The following is a 22,869-nucleotide window of genomic DNA, read 5'->3' on the forward strand; positions in this document are numbered from 1 at the left end:
GCTTGCTCTCTAGGAGGGCTGGACCGGCTCTCCTTGCCCACAGTGCTTTTGCCAAAACCACCCGTGGACTCTGGAGTGCCTCATTCAGCATTCTCACCATTCTGCTTAAGGAACTCGCCACAGTTAGTGCAGTGGGGTAAAGGCCCCATGCTCGTGACCCTGGAGGACTTCTGTGATCCCCCTCCCCCCGAAGTAGCTGAACAGGACTGTGGAATGGCCTTCGGGAGATTCATGTGACACCCGCCGAGTGGGGTGCTTTGCAGAGCCGGCCGTGTCCCCCAGGAGGTGGACCAGGCTCTGGAGCGGCTTCTCCTGCAGCCCAGACCTCACAGTTCTGGGAGTCAAGAAGGAGAAGTGGCAACGGTTTCTCTTTCACCCTCTTAAAATTCTACTGGTGACACGTTTGTCCCCACAACTCTAGGTCCTCCTGGTGTAGAAGTCTGAGTGCTCAGGGAGGAGGGTTTCCCGCAGAGGCACTGCTGTGGCTCCACTAGCCTGGAAGATGAGATTGCACAGCCCATTTTGGATCCTCACTCTGGAGAATCAACAGGTAAAGAAGGCGGTTACGGCCCGGGCCAGGGCGCTGATCTTATCAGGGGAGCTGGCTGGCCGTGGTTGCACAGGAAGGTGAGGAGGAGCACGTCTGGAATGCGGAGGGTCCCCTGCAGCGCGTCTTCAGGATCCCATGGCCTGTGATTAAAATCATGGAAAACCATTGCTCCCGATCCAAGCAGAGCCAGTCACGGCCCAGGCTCTCCAGGAATGAAGGCTGAGGTCATCCCACCAGGCAAAGAGCCACAGCAGCTGAGTGCTTGTAGAGGCAAAGGCTACGCGGGAGACGGTGGCAGAAACGCGAGTTCCCGCGGCATGGCCTACAATAGTTGTAGGGATTTCTTTCTTATTTTGATCCGAGTGTGTTGGGTAGGACCACATTAACCACTGTTTCTTCTCCTTTTCCATTCCTTACCACTTCATATGGTACTATTGTATGAAGTGTACATTTAATAGTAGTTGACATTTAATTATGTTAAACATCTCAGTGTTTAAATTTTAGGATATCAGGCTGGGCGCGGTGGCTCATGCCTGTAATCCTAGCACTTTCGGAGGTCGAGGAAGGTGGATCACCTGAGGTCAAGAGTTCGAGACCAGCCTGGCCAATATGGTGACACCCAGTCTCTACTAAAAATACAAACATTAGCCAGGCGTGGTGGGACATGCCTGCAATCCCAGCTACATGGGATGCTGAGGCAGGAGAATCGCTTGAACCCAGGAGGTGGAGGTTGCAGTGAGCCGAGTTTGTGTCACTGCCCTCCAGCCCATGCAACAGAGACAGACTTTGTCTCAAAAAAAAAAAAAAAAATTAGGATATCCAAGGGGAAATGGGATTCAGCTGGAAGGAGAAGGAGCACCACCCAGAGACGGATCAGGGTCAGGGCCCTCCTCTTCTCTCGGGGAGAGGGGAGCACGTTTTTCTCTTGTTCAGGCTTGGCCGCATCTTGTTAGGTGGAAGAGGGATTGACTTTGTCTTTATTTGGAAGTTAAATAGGATTAAAAATTGTGGGTGGGGAATCGAAGGACCCCACATGTATGAAATGTGCAGAACGTGCAACTCCTGGAGATGGGCAAGGGGTCAGTGTTTGCCAGAGGCTGGGGCGAGGGGGGCGACTGTTGTGAGCAGGGGGTTGTTTGGGGGTGCTGTGGGTATTCTAAGTTCAGACAGTGGTGAGGGAGGCAAGTCTCTGTGAATACCCTAAAAGCCCCTGAATGTACAGTTAAAAGAGTGCATTTTATAGTATGTGAATTATATTTCAACAAAACTGCGTCAGAAACAGGAGTGCAGGTGGAAGCCCATGGGCAGGATTGGCACGGTGTCGCCCTAGCTGAGTGTGACGTGCGCCTTCCAGGACGTGCGGAGCTGCCTGGTTAGGGTAGGGAGAGACACACGTGGCCTGAGCCAGCTCTGGGTGGTGAGGGATGTGGTGGACACCCTCTTTATAAGCCTGGAAGTTTGCTCAAGGCACCAGGGCCCTTGCTGCTCGGCTGGGCCCAGGCGGCAGCAGCGTCTGCATCCTCCTGGGAGTCTGGGCCCCAGCCGGCTGCCTGCCCTGTTGCCAGCGTGGACGAAGTGGCATCCTGGATTCCATGTCATTCCTGAGTCCTCTGACTCTCAGGAGTCACCAGTGAGTTCTACGCTCCTGGGTCTAGCAGGCCCCCTCTGTCCTCGTTCCAGCCCTCCAGGCAGGAAAGCTAGGGGGTCCTCACGTCTTCCTTCAGCCGGTTGCTGACTGTGTTGCTCCTTCTCCGCCTCTCCCCAACTCTGCCCACTCCCCCAGTGGAGGAAACGGGCTCCTCCTGCCTTTTCTCTTTTCTCTCCCGCTTCTTGTATGGTCCCTCAGTGCCCACAGACTGCAGGGGACCCTCCAGCCCAGCCCTTCCCGTGAGTTCCTCAGCAAAATTCTATGGGTCCTGCCGCTCTGTGCTCTAGGGCTCACTCCACCGCTCTTTCATTTGTTAACTTTTCATTTCAAGCCCTGCCCTGGTATTCCAATGGTGGCTTTCCATCTCCATGAGGATAATTCCCAGATACCCAAGACCCCACAGACCCTCCCAGGAACCCTGGGTTCCGGCAGCCCTGCCCCCCAGGGCCAGCCTCCCTTCTCATTTCAGACAAGAGCCCAGCAGCCACTGGGGCTGACTCCCCACCCCACTCCCACGAGCAGTACTATGCTTTCTCCAGGCTGCTTCTCCTTAGAAACAGTATGGTACAGTTGGCATAACACAAAACTGACCATCTTACCCATTTTCAACCACGGTTCAGTGGCATTAAGCACATTCACGCTGTCGTGCAGCTGTCACCCTTCATCCCAGAACTCTCTCGTCTTCCCAAACTGAAACTCTGTCGCCATTGCACACTCACTCCCCATCCCCTTCCCCTGGCCCTGGCACCCACCATTCACTTTCTGTCGCTACAGATTCGACCACTCTAGGGACCTTCTACCCGTGGAATCACACAGGATTTGTCCTTTTGTGACCGGCTTCTTTCACTGAGCCCAGTGTCCAGATTGGCCCTCAGGTCTGCACCTCTGTCCTGGAGCCCATGCAGGCCGCTGGTGCCTGCTGCTCGTCTGCCCACAATAGCCCCCTCGCTGGACTCAGAGGTCCCATCCCCACCCCATCTAATCTGTCCACACAGTAGGCAGCGTGACCATCTTAAAACTGGCACTGGCTGCCAGAATGTGCACCTTGCCCAGGCTTCCGTCCCCAAAATCAGTGCTGGAGACGCTTCAGAATCTAGAGGGAGAAACAAACAGCCTTATGGAAAAATCAACAATGTGGTAAGTCACTAAGAATACTGCAGGCTGTGGTTGAGCTGGTGCGCATGTGCACGTGTGTATATGTTGTATGTGTTGTGCATGTGTGTGCATACCCATGTGTTTGCCAGTGTGTGCGTGTGTGGGTACACGTGTGTGCATGAGTGGTGTGCTCTGTCTGTGCATGCATGCGTGTGTGTGTGTGCACACGTGTGTGTGGTGTTGGGAGCTGCAGCCTGGGGAGGGGACAGCTAGAGGTAGTGACAAGAGCAGCAGGTGGAGGCGGGCTTGTCTCTTCCCAAGTTGCCCTGAGGGAGTCATCGCTGGCCCCTTCACTGCGCAATCAGAAGCAATGGCCTGGACAGTGGGGAGAACAGCAGGGCAGAGTGAAACCTTACGTAGGGGAAGGGGGCGGATGGAAACAGGTGCAGGTCTGTCCGCTGGCTCCAAGCAGTTCCTCCTTTACCCTTCTGCTCTGGTCTCAGGGCTGAAGGTGGCCACACAGGCAGTGGCCTCCTCCCAAAACGATTTTTTTTCTAGGTCACCCCACCTCTCTTTCATTTGTTAGCTTTTTGTTTCGATATCATTTCCAACGTACGGAAAAGTTTCACGAATAGCACAAAGGACTCCCATATCTCTGCCTATTCTCCAACTGCGAGGACCCTGCCACCATTGCTTTACCACCCTCTTCCTACTAACCGACCTTCTTACACGCGGGGCGCCTCTAAAACAGCTGTTCCGGTCCTTGTCCGTCCACAGCAGCACCTCTGGACCTTCTGCACCTGCCTCCGCCCACTGGTTTTCTCCTGGTTCCGGGTCACATTTTCCTGTTCCTCTGAATGCCCGGCCATATTTTTCTTGCGAACATTGCATGGTCAGGTGCCAGATTTGGTTGTATTCCTTTAATGGGTGTTGGATTTTGTTCTGGCATCTGTGAATTCCTGATACCCACGTGATCTTCGGAGCTTTGCTTCTAAGCTTTGTATGGTAAATCCAGAGCTGCCTTTAGTCCAGGGTTGGTTCAGAGTCAGCACTCAAGAGAGGCTGTCCTGAGGACCCTTCCTGACATTCGACGTATTACACACTTTGGTGGGAACACACACTGTCTCCAGACCTGTGTGAGCTGAGCTACGGGGGTTCCTTCTCCAGCCTCAGGTGGCTTCTCTTCATGCGTGGATCCGTATTCAGCCATAGACCTGAGGGTCTCTGCAGCTCCCTGGAGCTCTCTCTGTTTCTCTGTGTATCTCTGTCTCTCTTTGTCCATCTCTCCCTCTCTGTTCCCCTGCTTCTCCCTCTCCATCTCTTCTCCCTCTCTTCCCCCCTTCCTCTCCCTCTCTCTCTCCCTTTCTATATATCTCTGCCTCTGTCTCTCTTTTCCTCTTTCTCTTTCCCCCACCCCCTCTTCAAAGATCTGCCCTGAAATTCTAGTTGCCTCATCTTCCCTGAGCTCTGACTTCTGTCTCTTCACCTCAGTGAGACCCGGGGCTCAGCCTGGAGACTCTCGGTCACCCGCAAGATCACCAGGTTCCCCTGGCTGCTTTCACGTCCTTCACAGATCACCCACTGGGCGTCGTCCAGCGTTGGAGAACTTGCTTCACACACTGTGTTACTGCATCCTGGTTGCTGGTTGTGTGCAGTGAAGGCCCCATACAGTCCTAACTGCTCCATCACGGCCCAAAGAGAAAGAAAGACCCGGCCACGTGAAGTTGGAGCACCGTTAACGTTGTAGCTAGCAGGTGTCTCCAATGTCAAGTTGATGTTCTGTGCTTTGTACTTTCTATTTTGCGGGGAGGAACTTGATGCTGCGTAACTTCCTGTTGCTTCTTAGACTTTTACTCACTGGTTTTAACACCAGTTGAGGATTTGTGCCTAAATAATTACTGTGCTGGTTGCCAAGTGACACTTTTCTAATCCCATCCTTCCTTCCGTATGTATTAGTTGGGAGGGGAAGGGAGGGATAAATATGTTTTAAGTACTAAAGGAAAGGGGAAGGGAAGGGAAGAGGAACCTTCCATGGCCTGGGATGGCCCAGCCAGGGCCAGGCTCTGGGTCCTCCCCCGACGCACTGCCAGGCAGGGTCACTGTCACTTCAGAAGGAACCTGAACTCGTGGGCACACATGCGAGAACGAAGAGGCAGCAATCTGATAATTGTATTGCATACAAAGAAAAACTGCTGAAAATATGGACTGTGAGGCTGAAGCAATCCTGGTAGAAACTCAAAAACATGGCCGGTGCATTGATTCACGCCTGTACTCCCAGCATTTTGGGAGGCTGAGGTGAGTGCATCCCTTGAACCAAGGAGTTCAAGACCAGCCTGGGTAACATGGCAAGATTCCACCTCTTCAAAATGCACAAACAATGGCCGGTCCTGGTGGTTTGTTCCTGTTGTCCCAGCTACTTGGGAGGCTGAGGCTGGAGGATTGCTGGAGTCCAGGAGGCTGAGGCTGGCTGAGCCCTGATTGTGCCACTGCACTCCAGCCTTGAAAAAAAAAAAACCCTCAAAAATGTAAGGGAAGGTGCTGGTACAGTATGAAATGGGATGAGAAGGCATATAAAAGGAGCCAGCGGGAAATACTTGGTGTGAAGAATATACCAGTTCAACAGTGAACGAGGCAAGTAATAGCATGGGTGCGGCTAAGAAATGTGTGAGATGAAATATCAACAGGCGGAATTGTTCTAGAAGGTTCGGGAGCAATAATGAGATAAAAATGTAAAAGGAAAGCTGAGACATGTGGGGAGGAAAGGAGAAATGAGTGGATTGGCTAGGAGGAGTCCCAGAAGGCAGAGGAAAAGAGAGGCGAGGTATTTAAAGAAATAATGAAAATAAATATCCCAGAATTAAAGAAACCGACACAAGGGCTCTCAACAGGCCAACGAGGACGGATAAGAAAGAACCCACATGCCTTACGGTGAAATTTTAAAATATCAAAGTCCTAAATCGTCCCATAGAAAATCAGCAGAATTGCCTGAAAGAGCAAGAAAGAATCACATCATTCGTCTTAAGAGTGATACTGGATGTGAGAAGACAAAGGAGTAAAATTTCAAAGGCATGTATAAAATTTGTATACAGGATTTTATGGGCATGACTATTGTTTAAACGCATCAGGGAGATGAGAATACTCTTAGGCATGCCACGCCTCAGAGAATATTAGGAATATTTGCCACAGAAACACTCATTTTGCAAAGGCTCAGACCTGACTGATCTATTCACGGATTTCTACGCTTCAATCTTGGTGTCAGAGTAAGGTCATGGAGTATTCCCCACCCCCCAGCTAAGATGCGGATTGGGGTTGCACTGGATCCTTACATTCATGTACGGGGGTGTGACATCTTTGTAATATTAAGCCATCCCCATATGAAGTGTCTTCCTGTACCCTCTGAATAAGCCTACCAAGATCCTCAGTTGGGTATAGCGTTTCCACAGTGATGTCTGGCATATGACTGTTACGTGTCAACTTTGAAAAGAACAAAAAGAGAGGAATTTGCTCTGTCTGATATTAAGACATATGATGAAGCCTGATATGAAAATCCCACGGGATTGGCACAAGAGCAAAGTTAGACCAAAGACAGAGGGTAGAGAGTTTGGAGGCAGACTCGTGTATACACATATTCCATGCTTACAACTGTCCATTTAGGCTGAGTGCAGTGGCTCACATGTCTGTAATGACAGTGCTTTGGGAGGCTGAGGCAGGAGGATACCTTGAGGCCAGGAGTCTGAGGCCACAGAGAGCTATAATCATACCACTGCACTCCAGCCTGGGCAACACAGTGAGATTCTGTCTCTGAACATATGATATATATGTATTATTTGTATTATATATGTATATACATTATATACAGATATACATACATTCATGACCACCCTTCTGTGAAAGAAAAAACAAACAAAAATATTTCCACTACTTTTAATGTGAAAAACTATGATATGTTCCATGCCAACCTGATACCTCTCAGATTTTCACAGATAAAACGTTGATTGAAGAAGGAAAATAAATTTGTATGAGGAATTAAGAATCACGGATCTTAAAATCAGTTTGCCAATTTCTACAAAGAAGGCTTCTGATATTTTGATTGGAATTGTGTTGAATTCGTAGATTAATTTGAGGAAAATTGACATCTTAATACTAAATTTTCCAATCCATGAACACGGCATATCTCTCCATTTAGCGAAGTCTTCTTTAACGTCCCTCAGCAATGTTTTCGAGTTTTTTGTGTACAGGTTTGCACATATTTTGCCATATTTATAGCTGAGTATTTAATACTTTCTTTTTGCAAATGGTATTTTTTGTTCAATTTCCAATTGTTCTTTGCTATTATATGCAAATACAATTTATTGCCTAGATTGATCTTGTATGCTGCAACCTTGCTAAACTCACTTTAATTAGTGTAGTGTTTTTGCAGATTTGGTCAAGTTTTCTTCACAGCTGATCATTTTCTGTGAATGAGGATAGTTTTACTCTTTCCAAATTGGAAACCTTTTGTTCCTTTTTCTTGCTTTGTTCTATGGTTTTAGGGGGAAAGCAACCAGTTTTGTACCATTAACTTTGATGCCCTTATGGGCTGAGAAAATGTCCTTCTATTCCTAGTTTGCTGAGATTTAAAAAATCAGGAATGGCCATTGGATTTTGTCAAATGCTTTTTCTGTGTCTATTGATATTATAATATGATTTTTCTTTTTAAATGTAATATGGTAAATTCACTGAGTTGATGTTTTTGAATGTTAAACCAACCTTGCATTCCTTGAATAGCACTTGTATATGGTTGGGTTTGATTGGCTAAGCTTTTCTTTAGAATTCTTGCACCTATGTTCATGAGGAATATCAGCCTGTAGTTTCTCCTTGTGTTTTGACTGTCTGGCTTTACTATCAGGGTCATGCTGGTCTTATATAATGAATTTAAAAGTATTCCATCTTTTTCAATTTTTCTGGATTTATTTATGTAGATTTGGTTTTATTTCTTCCTTAAATATTTGATCGAATTCACTAGTGATGTCATATAGTCCTGGAGTTTTCTGGATGTTACCTACATGTTTAATTTACTGAATAAATATGGTACTATTCTGGTTATCTAATTCTTCTTAAGTGTTATTAGCTTGTGTCTTACAAAGATTTTGTCTATTTCATCTAAGTTGATAAATTTATTGATGTAAAGTTATTCCTAATATTCTTTTATGATACTTTTAATATCTGTAGGATCTCTAATGATGACATCTCATTCATGATATTGGCAAATAACATCTTTTTCCTTTTCCTCCCAGCTAGTCTGGCTTTTACTGATTTTATTGACCTCTCAATGAACTGGTGTTTTGTTTCACTAATAGCTCTATAGTTTTCTGTTTTTAGTTTCACTGATTCTACTCTGATTCTTATTTTTGTACTCCTTGCACTTACTTGGATTTGTTTTTCTAGTTTCGAAGGAAGCTGTGGTTGTTGATTTCAAGCCTTTATTCTATTCTAACATAGAATATATGTTTAGCTGCCTAAATCTTCTTCTAAGTACTGAATTGCATAAATTTTGAAATGTTGTGTTTTTATTTTTACTTGGTTTAAAATAGTTTCCAATTTCTCTTTGATTTGTTAAACCATGGGTTATTTAGATCTATTTTATTTATTTCCAAATATTTGGGCATTTTTCATACATCTCTGTTGTTAGCCAAATTTAACTTCATTATGGTCAGATAATATATTTTGTATGACTTGAATTCTCTTTTACGTTTTTCAAGGCTTGTTTTATGGCCCATAAGTCAGTTTATGTTGGTAAATATTTCATGTGCCCTTTAAAAGAATGTGTATTTTGCTGTTAACAGGTGGAATTTTCTATTAATGTCAATTAGGTCAACAAAGTTGATAGTGTTATTTACCTTCCCTATATTTTTTCTGATGTTCTATTTATTCTATCAAGTACAAGTATTATCTAGAAGAGAGTGTTGAAGACTCTGACTATAATTACGGGTTAATCTATTTCTCCTGGCAGGTCTATCAGCTCTTGCTTTGTTCATTAACATTTGGGATTGTGATGCTCTCATGATTGACCCCTTAATGGTTATGAAGTGACCTTCTTAATGCCTGGTAACATTCATTATCCTGAAATCTATTAAAATGGCCACTCCTCCTTTATTTTGATCAGTTCTGACACAGAATCCTGAACTTCATACTATCTACTGCTGTCTAACAACACCCCAAACTTAGTGGCTTAAAACAACAGATACTTACCTCACAGATTCCCATGGGTCAGGAAACTAAGCACCGTTTAGCTTGGTGTCTCCAAATCCAGGCTTCTCAAAAGGCTGACTTTTCCCTTTTGCTTCAGGCTCCAATAGAGGCTCAGCATAGTATGGTACTGTTTCTCATCCTGTCTTAATTTAAAATTCCAATAATTTGGTCTTCACATATTTTTGAGTTAATTTGCATTTTAAAACGTATTGCATTAAAATATTATTTGTCTTGATTACTGAATTTTCTGATCCTTCTTTGAATTTCATGACTGAGGCAAGTACCTTATTTCCCTCCCCTTAGTCCCAGACATGGGTGTGAATACTAAGATACGTGGGGCGTCCTTAGAAGTTGCTTACCAGAGCACCATCTTACGTTAACCATATTATCTATTTGTATTTGAGATGTGTTTCTTGAAGGCAGCAGAGAGTTAGGTATTATTTTGTTATCCAACCTATGAAGTTTTAATTGAGTATTTAGAACATTTACATTTAATGTGTTTATTGTTGTGGTTAGGCTTGACTATATAAACCTGTCATTTCCATTTGTTCTATCTGTCTTTGTTCCATTTCCTCTCTTTCTCTCTCTCTCTCTGTGTGTGTGTGTCTGTGTGTGTGTGTGTGTGTGTGTGTGTGTGATGGGAATTATTTGATAATTTAATGATTCCATTAATTTTTAATTAACTTATTTACTGTAATTCTTTTTTTTAAAAAATTAGTGCTTCCTCTAGGGTATATAGCTTACATCTTCAACTTAAAGTGAAATGATACAACTTAACATATAGTATAAAAACTTTATAATAGTGTACCTCCATTTCTTCTCTTCTCGCCTTTGTGGTATTGCCATACAATCTATTTTTACATATGATGTCAAATTCCTATCAGTTACTGTTTTTCTTTAAGTAGTTGCTTATTTTATAAAAATATTTAAATAGTAACGAACACTTACATGCATTTACCCATATAGTTACCATTTCTGGTGCTCTTCATTCCTTCATGTAATTCTGTAATTCTGTCTCATATAATTTTCCTTATTCCTGAAAGACTTCCTTTAATATTTTTGTAGTGAAGGTCTGCTGGTGATGAATCTTTCAGGTTTTGAATGTCTGAACAAACTATTTCATCTGTACTTTTGAATGATATTTTCACTGGGTATAGAATTCTAGGTTGACAGTATTTTTTTCAGTTTTTTAAAGATGTTGCTTCCCTGTCTTCTCCTTGCATTGTTTCCAGTGAGAAATCTGTATCATCCATTTTTATTTTTGTATCTTTTTCTAATTTTTTATTGTGATAAAATATACATGACATACAAATTTACTATCTTAATCACTTTTAAGTATATAACACAATGGTATTAAGTACATTCAGATTGTTGGGCAGCCATTACCACCGTCCATCTCCAGAACTTTTTCATCTTTCCCAACTGAATCTCTGTCCCATTAATCATGAACTCCTACCCCCTGGCAACCACCATTCTACTTTCTGTCTTTATGGATTTAATGACTCTACCTCATGTAAATGGAATCATACAATATTTGTGCCTGGCTTATTTTACTTAGCATAACGTCCTCAAGGTTCATCTATGTTGTGACATGTGTCAGAATTCCCTTGCTATTTTAAGACCGAAGAATATTCCACTGCATGGATGGACCACATTTTGTTCATTCATTCATCATCAATGGGTAGTTGGCTGCTTTCACCTTTTGGCTACTGTAAATAGTGCCGCTATGAACACAGGTGTATGAATATTGTATCATCCTTATTTCTATTCCTCTGTACATAAGTTGTTCTTTTGTACATATGTTCATTTTCCTCTGGTTGCTTTTAAGGTTTTATTTTATTTTTCTTTACTACTGGTTTTAAGCAATTTGATTACGATGTGTCATGATGCTGTCATTTTCTTCAAGTTCCTCCTTCTCAGAGTTTGCTGAGCTTTGTGGATCTGTGTGTTATAATCTTCATCAACTTTGGAAAATTTTCTGTCATTTTTTTCTCCAAATACTTTTTCCATCTCTTTTGTCTTTTGATTCATGGACTTTGATTGCAAGTATATTAGACCACTTGAATTTTTCCATAGCTCACTGATGCGCTCTTCACTTTTAAGCAATTCTCTTTTTTCTCTATGCTTAATTGTGAATATCATCTATTGCAATGTCTTCAAGTTCATTAACCTTTTCTTTCATAATATCCTTGCAGCTTTTCTAGCTCAGTGCATTCTTCATCACAGACATTGTAGTTATCATCTCTAAATAAACAGTCTCAAATGAAACTGTGCTGTCCTGAGTGTATAGCCACTTTCTCCATGGTTTCATATCTGGACGCCTTCTGGTTGCATGGGAGAATGACAGGAGGTTGACAGAGGGGCAGACTGTCCTGTTCCAGCAGGCTGGCGGTGCTGCCTCCTGCCAAGGCCTGACCAGCCCTTGAAGTACAGCCACAGAATTTATATAATAAATATATAAATTATATATATATATCATTTTATATTATATATAATAATATAAGAATATATAATACATAAATTATATATATAATTTATATATAATATATAATATACAAATTATATATTATATATGTATATTATATTATACATTACATTATAATATATAATTTATATATTATATGTGTATAATATATATATATATATGTATGTATCTTCCAAGTCTCTACTTGGCTTTCAACATAGGAAATACAGTCATAACACCTGTTTTAATGTTCTTGTCCTTATTAATGCCTTTGTCTGCTCTGAATATTTACTTCTTATCTATATCCTTATTAGATGGCATATTTTTCTGCTTTATGCACACGTGCCATTTGTTATTAAATATCATACATTCATACATTGTAACCTTTATCTCTTTAGGTGGTAGGTATTTTTGTATTTCTATTTTTCAGTTTTGCCTGGGCCATAGTTGAGTTACTTAGAAACACTTGGGTGAGGCGGGATTGGAATGGTGTCCAGTCTAGGGCAAATGATCCCCACTAGGGAGGCGAGAGCCTGCTGTGTACTCTGTCCATGGCCTCATGAACTATGAGTTTCCCGTGTTGGCTGGTTGGGATAGCCCTCCTTCCGTCCTGAGTGAGAACTGGGCACTGCTCTCTCATCCTCCAGGACAATTCCTTCCGCGGCCTCGGGCTCTTCACGTACCTCCCTGATCAGTTCTCTGCTGAATCCTTGGAGGAGCTTTCTGCTGCTCTCTGGGGCTCTCCCTCTGTGCAGCTCTCTCCAATCCACTGCTCTGTCCTGAGAACCCAGGTGCCTGCGCCTCCCCTCCTCCAGGCAGTCCGCTGGGCTCTGCCCGGGCTCCTCCTTCTGGACTGGGAAACTCTCTCAGGGGAGCAGCTGGGAAGCTGTAGGGCCCCCTTCGCCTGCTTGCCACCTCTTGAGGACTGCTGTCCTTGCTGCCGTATGTCCAGTGTTTTGAAAACTGCTGCTCCCTAAATTTGATCCATTTTGTTGTTGTTTTCTGGGGCGGGGGGAGGGGGGTACATTCAGTTCCTGTTATTCCATCGTGATCATAACGAACATCCTTAGTTTTTAATCTTTTCCATATTTGTACTTAAGTCATCTTAACTTTTTTGTTATTTTAAAAATGTGTCTTCTTTCTTATTTAGATTTACCTATTTTGTTGGTCTGATTTTAAAAAACTGATTTAAAAAAAAACAGTTTTCCATTCCGTCGACTCAGTTAACAGTTCACTTTTCTGCCTTGTTAATTTCCCTCCTCATCACCATTAGTTAGCCCTTATTACTTCTTTTACACTTACTTTGGGTTTTCTCTTATCCTAGAGTTGAATGCTTTGTAAACTTGTGTTCAGCGTTTCTTGTTTTTAAGTGATTTGAGGTTATGAAGTTGCATTGGCTGTTGACTTTCGAAAGGCCCGTCACCGCTGTTTTGATTGTTCTTTAGTTAAGAGTTATTCAGAAGGCTGTTCCTTTCTTCATGCGTTTGCCACGTTAGAGCTGGGACTTAAGGGTTTTCTTTCTAGCTTTATTATCCTGCGGTCAGGAAATGTGGTGGAGAATGAGTCCTGTCTTACATGCATGGCCGCTTTCTCCATGGTCTCATACCTGGACAGCTGTCAGTTTCACAGCGGAATGACATGGGCTTGGGAGAGAAGCAGCCTCTGCTCTTCCAGCCGCTGGGAGTGCCGCCTCCTGCCTGGGTTCGGCCAGCCCTGGAGCGCAGCCAGGAAATCCCCTTCTCAGCCCCAAGCCTCCATGGTGGGGTAGGGGATGGATGTTAAGGCAGCTGAGCTGAGGGAACTCCGTGATGGGCTGCCGAGTCTCTGCCTGTCACTCACGGCCAGCCTTGAGCACTGAATTCTCCTCTCTGAGCTGCAGCTTCCTGGTCTGTCATGTGAGGCCACAGCCATCTAAAATGTAGGTTTCATTATTATTCAGGTGTGCTGAGGGCAACAGATAGAGTCAATTGCCATAGAAAAGACAATTGTTAACTCACAGTTCTCAAAGCGGTGGCACCCCATGCAACAGGTGGGGGGGGGCAGGGTCTGTCAGAAGGTGGGGGAGCCACCAGGAGACCTGGGCAAGACCGTTTCTTGTGGTTTCTGTAGAATAGGCAAGGCAGGGCATATGGGTTTAGGATCGGGCAGGTTGAATAATTTCAGAGCTCTGGGGCCTCAGGGCTGCTGTTTGTCGGGGACCTGCCCTTGGGGTGACAAGGGCAGGGGTAGTGCCCTCCAGCGTAAGACCCTGATAGAGGAGGGGGTCCACAGGTGGGCTCTGCGGTGGTCGGTTTGCCTATGAAAAGGGCCTCCTTCACTGTGTCTAGGACTTAGCTTATCCTGGGAGGGCTGGCCCTTCGCAGTCAGCAAGTCCCAAAGATGTCACACTGTCACATACAGAGACCAGAAAACTGGTATCAGAGGGGGCACGAGGCTCTCCTAGTCCAGATCTGTGTTGTCCCATATGGCAGCCACCAGCCATGAGTGCCACTGAGCATTGGGATGTGGCCGGTCCACACTGGCCATGAATGTAAAAAGACACACGCCTGATTTAAAAACCTTGGTATGAAAGGAAAATGTGAAACAACTCTCAAGTAATTTTTATACGGATGACATGTTGCAAATGCCAATATTTTGGATATGTTGTTAAAGCTCATTCCACCCATCCCTCTTTAGGTGTTTTTAAAATGTGGCTACCAAACAATGTGAGGTTACTGATGATACCTCCCAGGCCGTGGCCACACTGGCCCCCACGTCCCCCCATGTCCTGCTGCATCTCCCCAACTCCAGGCCATGGTCACCCTGGCCCCCAGGGGCCCCTGTGTCCTGCCACATCTCCCCAACTCCAGGCCATGGTCACCCTGGCCCCCAGGGGCCCCCGTGTCCTGCCACATCTCCCCAACTCCAGGCCATGGCCACACTGGCCCCCAGGTCCCCCCGTGTCCTGCCGCATCTCCCCAACTCCTGCCACACAGCCGCCTGCCAATCAGTCAGGCTTCATGACTCCCCAGGGTGCCCCACACTTCCAGCTCCTGCACCCTGGTTCCAAACAACCTGTGGGTAACTTCAAAGTCAACGTGAGCCTCGCTCACGCCTGGAGTAGGAGCCGGCCCCCCGGGGGACAGCAGGACTGTGGCTGGTGGCTCCCGGCTGGCCAGCCACAGAGCTGCTCTTAGACCCTCTAGGCTCATCCTATGGGAGTCAGGCTCACATTGACTTTGAAATCACCCTTGGTGACCAGGAGCTCTGACCAAACAGGCCAAAAGTTTCCCATTGGCCATCACCAACCCTGGTGTGGCCTGCTCCTGCCCCTCTTTGCTGGACCTGGGCTTTGCTGGACATTCACCCAGCTCATGAGCACACATGAGCAGCACCTCAGATGTCCAAGGAGCAGGTCGGGTAGGCCTGTCGTACAGAGCTGACCCGGGCAGCCGCAGCTCCGTGTGAAGCACAGGGACGAGGAGGCTCCAGGAGGCTGCTGAGGTCAGGGAAGGCCTCCAGGTGATGTGGCGTCTGAGCTGGATGGGAGGCAGTGGGCGATGGCATGTGAGGGTGCTGGGCCTGAACCTCGAGGGCCCAGGCACGATCTAGCTGGGCTGGATGCTGGGTAAGGCCCCTACTTCCAGGCGCTGCTCAGAGAGGAGCAGCAAACTGAGAAGCCAGGAGACCAGGGCAGAGGTGGGGACAGTGTCTGAGGGCAAGATGGGGATCTGGCTGGACAAGCAGCTGGGCTGAGGGACAGCAGAGGACAGGTGAGAGGAAGGGAGTGCCCACACTGCCGACCTGGCATTCTCTGAGGAAGGGATCTTTCCTTGGAGGAGAGGAGGCTGAGTTCAGCCTGTGGCAAGCTGAGTTTGAGGAGCTGCAGGAGGACGGGGTTGGCCCAGGTGTCTCGAGGACACACCACTCCTCTTGAGCAGCTGTCAGCAGACCGAGGCCCACGGGCCCAATCCAGCCCTGGCCTGCTTTTGTACTGCCCCAAAGCGAGGAACTTTCTTTAAATTCTTACGTGGATGAAGAATTAAAATCTATACCCATTAGCTATCATCAAAAACCTATTATCAAAAATCTTAGCCAGCTGGGGCAGTATAGTTAGACTCCATCTCTACAAAAAATAAAAATTTGGCAGGGATTGGTGGCATGCATCTGTAATCCCAGCCACTCAGGAGGCTAAGACGGGACAATCGCTGGAACTCGGGAGGCAGAGGCTGCGGTGAGCCGAGATCGTGCCATTGCACTCCAGCCTGGAAGACAGAGCGAGACTCCGTCTCCAAAGCAAACAAACAAAACAAAAGAAAACACACCCAGAAAGTACCAAGTGTTGGTGGGGATGTGGAGACGTGAGAGCCTCGTGTACTGGAGGGAATGTACAGTGGGCAGCCACTGTGGAAAGCCACGGGGTGGTCCCTCGGAAGGTTAGACGGAGGTTTGCCATATGACCCAGCAGCTCCACTTCTCCACCTATTGTCAAAAGAATTGAAAGCAGAGTCTCACAGAGATATTGTACCCCCACGTCCATAGCAGCATCATTGACAACAGCCAAAGGGTGGAACCCACCTCAGTGTCCACTGATGGAGGAATGGATCAACACCGTGGTCTATGCAAATCCATATGGAATAGTATTCACCCATAAATATGCAAGAACCTCGAGGACATCACCATCAGTGTAAGAAGCCAATCCACAAAAAGGCAAATGCTGTAGGATTCCACTTACATGAAGTCCCCAGAGCAGTCAAATCTGTACAGATAGAGTGGATGGTGGGTGTCAGGGGCTAGGGGAAGGGTCATGGGGAGTTGGTGTTTAATGGGAACAGACTTTCAGTCTGGGAAATGAGAAATTTCTGGAGAAGGATGGCGGTGATGATTGTACAACCGTGTGAATATACCTGATACTACTGAACTGCACACTTATGATGGCTAAGAAGGTTCATTTTATGTCACGTGTATTGAACCACAATCCAAAAATCCAGAGTATTTTGTGACAGTGAGTGTGACCTGGACTTCACGTTTCCGTGACCAGGAAGCAGGTTTTGCTGTCATTTCCTCCCTGTCCATGCCTGCATTTGCTCTGCAAGGCAGTGAACTCCTGGCAGAGACCTGCGACCAGCAAGGCCGAGTATACTTACCATGAGGTCCTTTGCAGAAAAAGTTTGCCTACCCCTGCTCAAGAGCTCAGGGATGAAGAACTGGAGGTAGGCAGAGCCCGGGCGGGGTGCCAGGGGGCCCAGGCAAAGTCCTCATGAGGCCTCCTGCTTATGTTCAAAGGTCTTCTAACTGCTTTATTAACATGCAGTTCATATTCCATGGATTTAAAATGTACATTTCAATGGTTTTTTTTTGTGTGTGTGTGTGTGTGTGTGTGTGTGTGTTGTACAGTGCTGCAGCCAACAGGACAGGCCATGCTAGAACATTCTCAGCATCTGGGAAAAAACCGTGTACCTTTTAGTGGCCACCCTCATCCCTCTGCTGTTACTCCCCAGCCCATGGCCACTGTGACTTTCCTCTCTGCTTCTGTGAATGTATCCATTCTGGACATTTCATAGACAGAGTCACACACCACGTGGTCTTCAGTGTCTGGCTTCTTTCACTTGGCCTGACGTTCTCAAGGCTTACCCACATCATGGCATGAAATGGCTTCATCTCTTTTTGGGGCTGAATAATCTCGCATTATGCTAGGCCACATTTTGCTTATCCAAGTTCTCCAACCAGGGCAGAGGCCGGCTCATGTGGACACGTGGCTATTTCGAATCATGCTGCTGGAAAACTCACGTGGGTACCGCCATGCTTACCAGGGCTGAGTTCTCAGGATGGAGTGAGAGGCTGAGTTCCAGAAAAGATGGCCTGATAGTGTGGGGACTCACCAGTCCAGGAGAGGGTGTGCTTCTGAAATAAGGCGGGTACTGCAGCGTCAAATGCTGCACAACCGGTGGAGCCAAGGAATGAAGGAGGCAGGGAGACTCTCCGTCGCAGGGAGAGACACAGGCCCCTAGGAAACTCTTATTTCTAAGCCAGGCATTGGGGGTAGACTGGCTTTCCACAGTGGTGGAGGACCACATTGGGAAGAGGATGAAGGTGGAGAGGGGTGTAGGCGGTAGTGGCGGCTGGCCTGGCCATGGCCAGCAGACACAGGTGGGTGCAGGGCTGTGCCCAGCCTGAGAGGCTTGAGTTTCAAACAAGGACTTCCAGGGTGATCTGAAGAGGCCTTGCAGGTCCTGCTCCACAGATCTTACCAGCTGTGGACACTCAGGCGAAGACCAAGTAGAAAGCCACCCAGCCGCTGTACGCCTCTCCTCTGTTGACCTCGAGGGTGTATACGGCCACACCCAGAGCAGCAGAAGGCCCACCCACCAACCCATAGAATCCCACCGCTAAAATCCTGGTGTCTCCTTACACAGCAACAGATAACCGAGGGGCTCCCAGCCCAGGAGGCCGGGTGGAAGTCCAGCAGGGATTTCCAAATCTGCAGGAGCCCAGGATTGTTCCTGGGTCCTTGTCTTGCAGCCTTGACAAGGGGAAGGAGGGAGGCAGTGGAAGGAGTGCAGGATGATCCATGCCAGGCTGTGATTTGCCAAGTGACGGGGAAGAATGGGGCCACACGCCAGGGACAGAGCAGAGGTGAGCCGGCCTCTGTCCTGGTTGGAGAGCTTGGATTCAGACACAGGGCCCTGATTTCTGCGTGGATCTCTCCACTGGGTGGAGTGACTGTGGACACTTCCAGGGTTCTCTCCAAGTCATCTTCCTCGTCTGCCAAATAGAGACTGCTGCCCACCTGCTCCCCGGTAGGTGCCACTCTTCGGGACACTCTCAAGGCAGGAAGGCCAGGGGTGCTGGGGCACAGGTGTGCTAGGAGCCCAGGTGGGCCAGCCTAGCAAAATCCTGCAGGGTAATGGGAGCAGGCAGGGACCCGAGGCTGGCAGTAAACACTTGATTTCTGCCCCCAGGCTCCCAGGAGGGGTCCTGGGCCTCACCTCCTCCAGCCAGACAGAAAGCAGCTCCAGGCAGCTGGGTCCACAGAAAGCTCCCTTCCCTGAGGTCTCGGAGGCAGTGGCCCAGGAGCATCTGGTCACCTTTGGAAAAACCGGCTTGGCAAAGGCTCTCCCGAGGGCATGCCTTTCCTGGACAGTGAGACAGAGCCAAAACTCTCCCGTTAACACTGCATTTTTCGCATTTCTGCAGTGCCTGTCCTCTCGGAGCCCACCACTTCCCCGCATCTCTTAGGGAGACGCTCTCGACGTCCCACCTCCCCTGGAAGGGTGCTGCTCCCAGAGACCTTCCCACCAATGGCCCAATCTCAGTGCCCTCAGGGGAGAGGTGGGTGCAGAAAAACAGCCTGGGTCACGGAAAGAGGAACGAGGGCTGTGAGATTCCGGAGGCACAGACGCGAAGCGCGACGGAGAGCGTGAGGGCAGGACGGGGTGGAGGAGGGGGATACTGGAAATGGAAGGAGCCACGCAGGGGGCGGGCGTGGGCCTGACCGCCGTCCCGGCACAAGGCGATCGGGTGCAAACCTCCAAGCCCCCTGGCTAAGGTGCCGCCCAGAGCCCTCAGGCCTGGGGTGCACGTGGAGGGACGGGGAAAGCAGGGCGGGTTGGGGAAGGCGCCCTGGGAACCTGAACCTCCCACCGCCTCTGTCTCGACCACTCTTAAGCCCCGCCCCGCCCGAAGTAAGGCTCAGTTCACCCCCATTCCCAGTAGACTAATGCACAGGTGGGGGCGCGCTCGGGACACAGGTGTGCTTGGGGGCAGCGCGCACAGCCCAGTCACGGGGACGAGGAGCAGGGCGGGGCCGAGCGGGCACCCAGCTTTGTTAGCGGTGCTCCCCGCGAGACACGCGCCGCGCGTACGCGCTTCCTCCTTGGGGCCGGCCGTGGGGCCCCGCCCTGCGCGATTGGCCAAACGGGTGGCCCACGATTGGCTGAGACCCTGGCCCCCGCCTCCTCGGCCCCAGGAGGGCGGGGCGCGGGTGTGGGCTGCGCGGCGCGTGCTGCCCTCGGGGGTCTAGCGCGCCGCAGGTACAGCCGAGCTGTCGCCAGGGCCACGCCTTCCCTCCCACAGAGCGCGCTGCGCGTGCGGAGGGCTGGCGGCTATTGGGACTTGCGGGCTGAGAGCGGGGGGTAAGGTGGGGGTACGGGAAGGTGCCTGCACCTGCATACCTTGCTTTGGGGGCGCACCGAGGATCTGCCGGGAGCAGGGGGCGCACCGGGGACTCGCAGATTTCGCCAGCTGAGCGCACTGGGGATCTGTGGCCTGCGCCCGGGGGATGGGCTAGGGGAACACGCGCACGCTTTGGGCTTTACAGAATGTCATCGCACGAGGGGGAGGGCGAAGCGTGGCAGGAGGGCGAGGCGAAGGAAGGAGGGCGTGAGAAAGGCGGCGGCCGCGGCGCGGAGGAGGGTTATCTATACATTTAAAAACGAGCCGCCTGCGCCGCGCCTGCGGAGACTGGGGAGAGTCCGGCCGCACGCGCGGGACACGAGCGTCCCACGCTCCTTGGCGCGTACAGCCCGCCACCACTCGGCGTCTTGTCCCCTGACTCCAAAGGACCTAGGACGCGTGCCCCGGGAAGTTGCTCGGCGGCGCCGTGGCAGAAGCCCCCTGGGGGCGCCACCGTTTTCACCACCGACTCCGGTTCCTCTGTCTGCACCTTCCTGCGGCGCGCCGGGACCCGGAGCGGTCGGGTGGATGCGGGCGCGATGGACGGCGGCGCACTGCCCGGGCCCGCGCCCCCTGCGCCCCGCGTCCCTGTCGGCTGCGCCGCCCGGCGGAGACCCGCGTCCCCGGAACTGTTGCGCTGCAGCCGGCGGCGGCGCCCCGCCAACGCGGAGACCGGGGGCGGCGCGGCGGCCGTGGCGCGGCGCAATGAGCGCGAGCGCAACCGCGTGAAGCTGGTGAACTTGGGCTTCCAGGCGCTGCGGCAGCACGTGCCGCACGGCGGCGCCAGCAAGAAGCTGAGCAAGGTGGAGACGCTGCGCTCGGCCGTGGAGTACATCCGCGCGCTGCAGCGCCTGCTGGCCGAGCACGACGCGGTGCGCAACGTGCTGGCCGGAGGGCTGCTGGCGCCGGCCGTGCGGCCGTCTGCGCCCCGCGGACCGCCTGGGCCCACCTCAGTGGCCGCCTCGCCCTCCCGCGCGTCTTCGTCCCCGGGCCGCGGGGGCAGCTCGGAGCCCGGCTCCCCGCGTTCCGCCTACTCGTCGGACGACAGCGGCTGCGAGGGCGCGCTGAGCCCCGCGGAGCGCGAGCTGCTCGACTTCTCCAGCTGGCTAGGGGGCTACTGAGCGCCCTCGACCAAGGAGGTAACGGCCGGGCGGCGGGGAGGAGGGAGGGCCGGGGCCGGGGTGCAGGGACCGGGTGGGGCGGGGTGGGCAGGCCCGGCGGGTCGCGCCCCCAAGAGCCCGGGGAGCCGAGCGCCAGGCCCGAGCGAGGGCTTCGATTTCGCTCACTCTTCATTTTCCCCAGCCTTTTTCAAGCCTGTGCAAGACCGGCGTTTGTTTGTCCGGGATTGCAAAACTTCCCCTCGCGGCCCCGCCGCCGCCGAGGGAGGGGAGGCGAGGGGAGGGGAGCGGCCGTCGGGCGGTTGAGGTCTCGAGTGCTGGCGGTTCTCGGGGCAGATTGGGGTGCTGGGGGCGGGGTGACTTTGCATTGCAAATCGCGCTCCCGGCCCGGGGCGGCAGAAATGAGTCGGCGGGCGCGGCGGGCGCGGAGCCCTGACTCACCGCGGCTGCGAGTGCCCGCCCCGCCCCGCCCCCGCCCTGTCTCAGACCGAGCCGCGGCACCCACGGACTCGGGACTCCAAAGCCGACCGAGCAAACGAAACTGCCGACTTCGCTGGGGGGAGGTGGGGGCGGGGCCGGCCCCGGCGGGCGGGGTCTGTCCCGGTCGGCGCTCGCGTTGACGCGCGTTCGGTTCCCCACCTTCCCCTTGCAGCCTCAGCCCTGGAAGCCCAGCGAGCGACCGGCGCGCTCATCGCCCAGGAGCCCGCCAGGTGGACCGGCCCGCGCTCCTCCCCCAGCGAGCCGGGGACCCTCCTCTCCCGGCCGACGCCTTGTCGCCCGTCCGGCCCAGCCTGACCAATGCCCGGGTGGAACCGGGCCTGTAGCTGGCCCCATGAGGGCTGGCGGCTTCCTCCGACGTCGCCCCTGCCCACAGCTTCTGGACTGCAGTGGGGTGGGGGCACCGCACGTGGAGATTTTTCCGGAGAGCGGATTGTATCCGGGCACAGAGAATCTTTTTTCTGCACATTAGCTGGAGCTGCTGGAGGGTCAGTGCTGGCAAATGGAGACCTATTTTTGTACAAAGATCCCTTGACTTGGGGCACAATAAAGATGATCTGGACCCCCGCCCCCCACTCTCTGGAGTTTTCCATGCTGGCCAAGGCCTGGACACGAGCAGCCCCTGAGGGGCGGGGTCCTTGGCATGAGGCCCCCATTACTGCCCCACCTGGGGTTGATTTGTGGGCGGTGCTGCTCTTTTCTGTAGAAGCCTCTTTAAGGAGCATGAACTTTATAAATCAGTCAGCTCTGTTTACCTGTGGCTCCTGTCACCTACTTCTCAGGTGACGGCCAGACCAATGTGGTCACTACTCCCTGAACCCCGCCCCCTCCTCTGTACGGTGGGTCTGGGGTGAGATCTGGAGTCCAGCCAGGCCGCTGATAGCGGAGCCACTGGGACACCTTGTGAGGCTGGGGACGTCCTGCAGCAGGTGGTGGCTGGTGGGTGGGCCAGGCAGGGCTACTTGCTGGCTTGGAAGCTGAAGTCTGGAGGCTGCTGAGCCACCCCCGGGGCTGGGGTAAGTGCTGGGTGTGGGTCCAGTCTGAGGTGGTCTGACCAGAGAGCACCGGCTGTGGGGCTGAGGGCGTGAGCTCCCCGGCGGGCCGCTGCTCA

The 22,869-nt window shown here is 50.5% G+C and overlaps 1 protein-coding gene across 1 annotated transcript; it reads left to right on the forward strand.

Moving 5' to 3' along the window:
* Window positions 1-19,885: 19,885 nt before the first annotated feature.
* On the forward strand, window positions 19,886-22,512 carry ASCL2 (achaete-scute family bHLH transcription factor 2). Its single transcript, XM_032268403.1, has 2 exons — window positions 19,886-21,281; window positions 21,913-22,512. Exon 1 carries the CDS (start codon window positions 20,682-20,684, stop codon window positions 21,261-21,263), a length of 582 nt encoding a protein of 193 aa, XP_032124294.1. The 5' UTR covers window positions 19,886-20,681; the 3' UTR covers window positions 21,264-21,281; window positions 21,913-22,512.
* The last annotated feature ends 357 nt before the right edge of the window (window positions 22,513-22,869 follow it).

The sequence above is a fragment of the Sapajus apella genome, unplaced genomic scaffold, assembly GCF_009761245.1.
Source record: "Sapajus apella isolate SASKATOON/1434 unplaced genomic scaffold, GSC_monkey_1.0 scaffold181, whole genome shotgun sequence".
Taxonomy (NCBI): Eukaryota; Metazoa; Chordata; class Mammalia; order Primates; family Cebidae; genus Sapajus; species Sapajus apella.

Excerpts from the sequence above, each read along its gene's own strand:
- ASCL2 (XM_032268403.1), top strand. The coding sequence starts at position 20,682 with ATGGACGGCGGCGCACTGCCCGGGCCCGCGCCCCCTGCGCCCCGCGTC.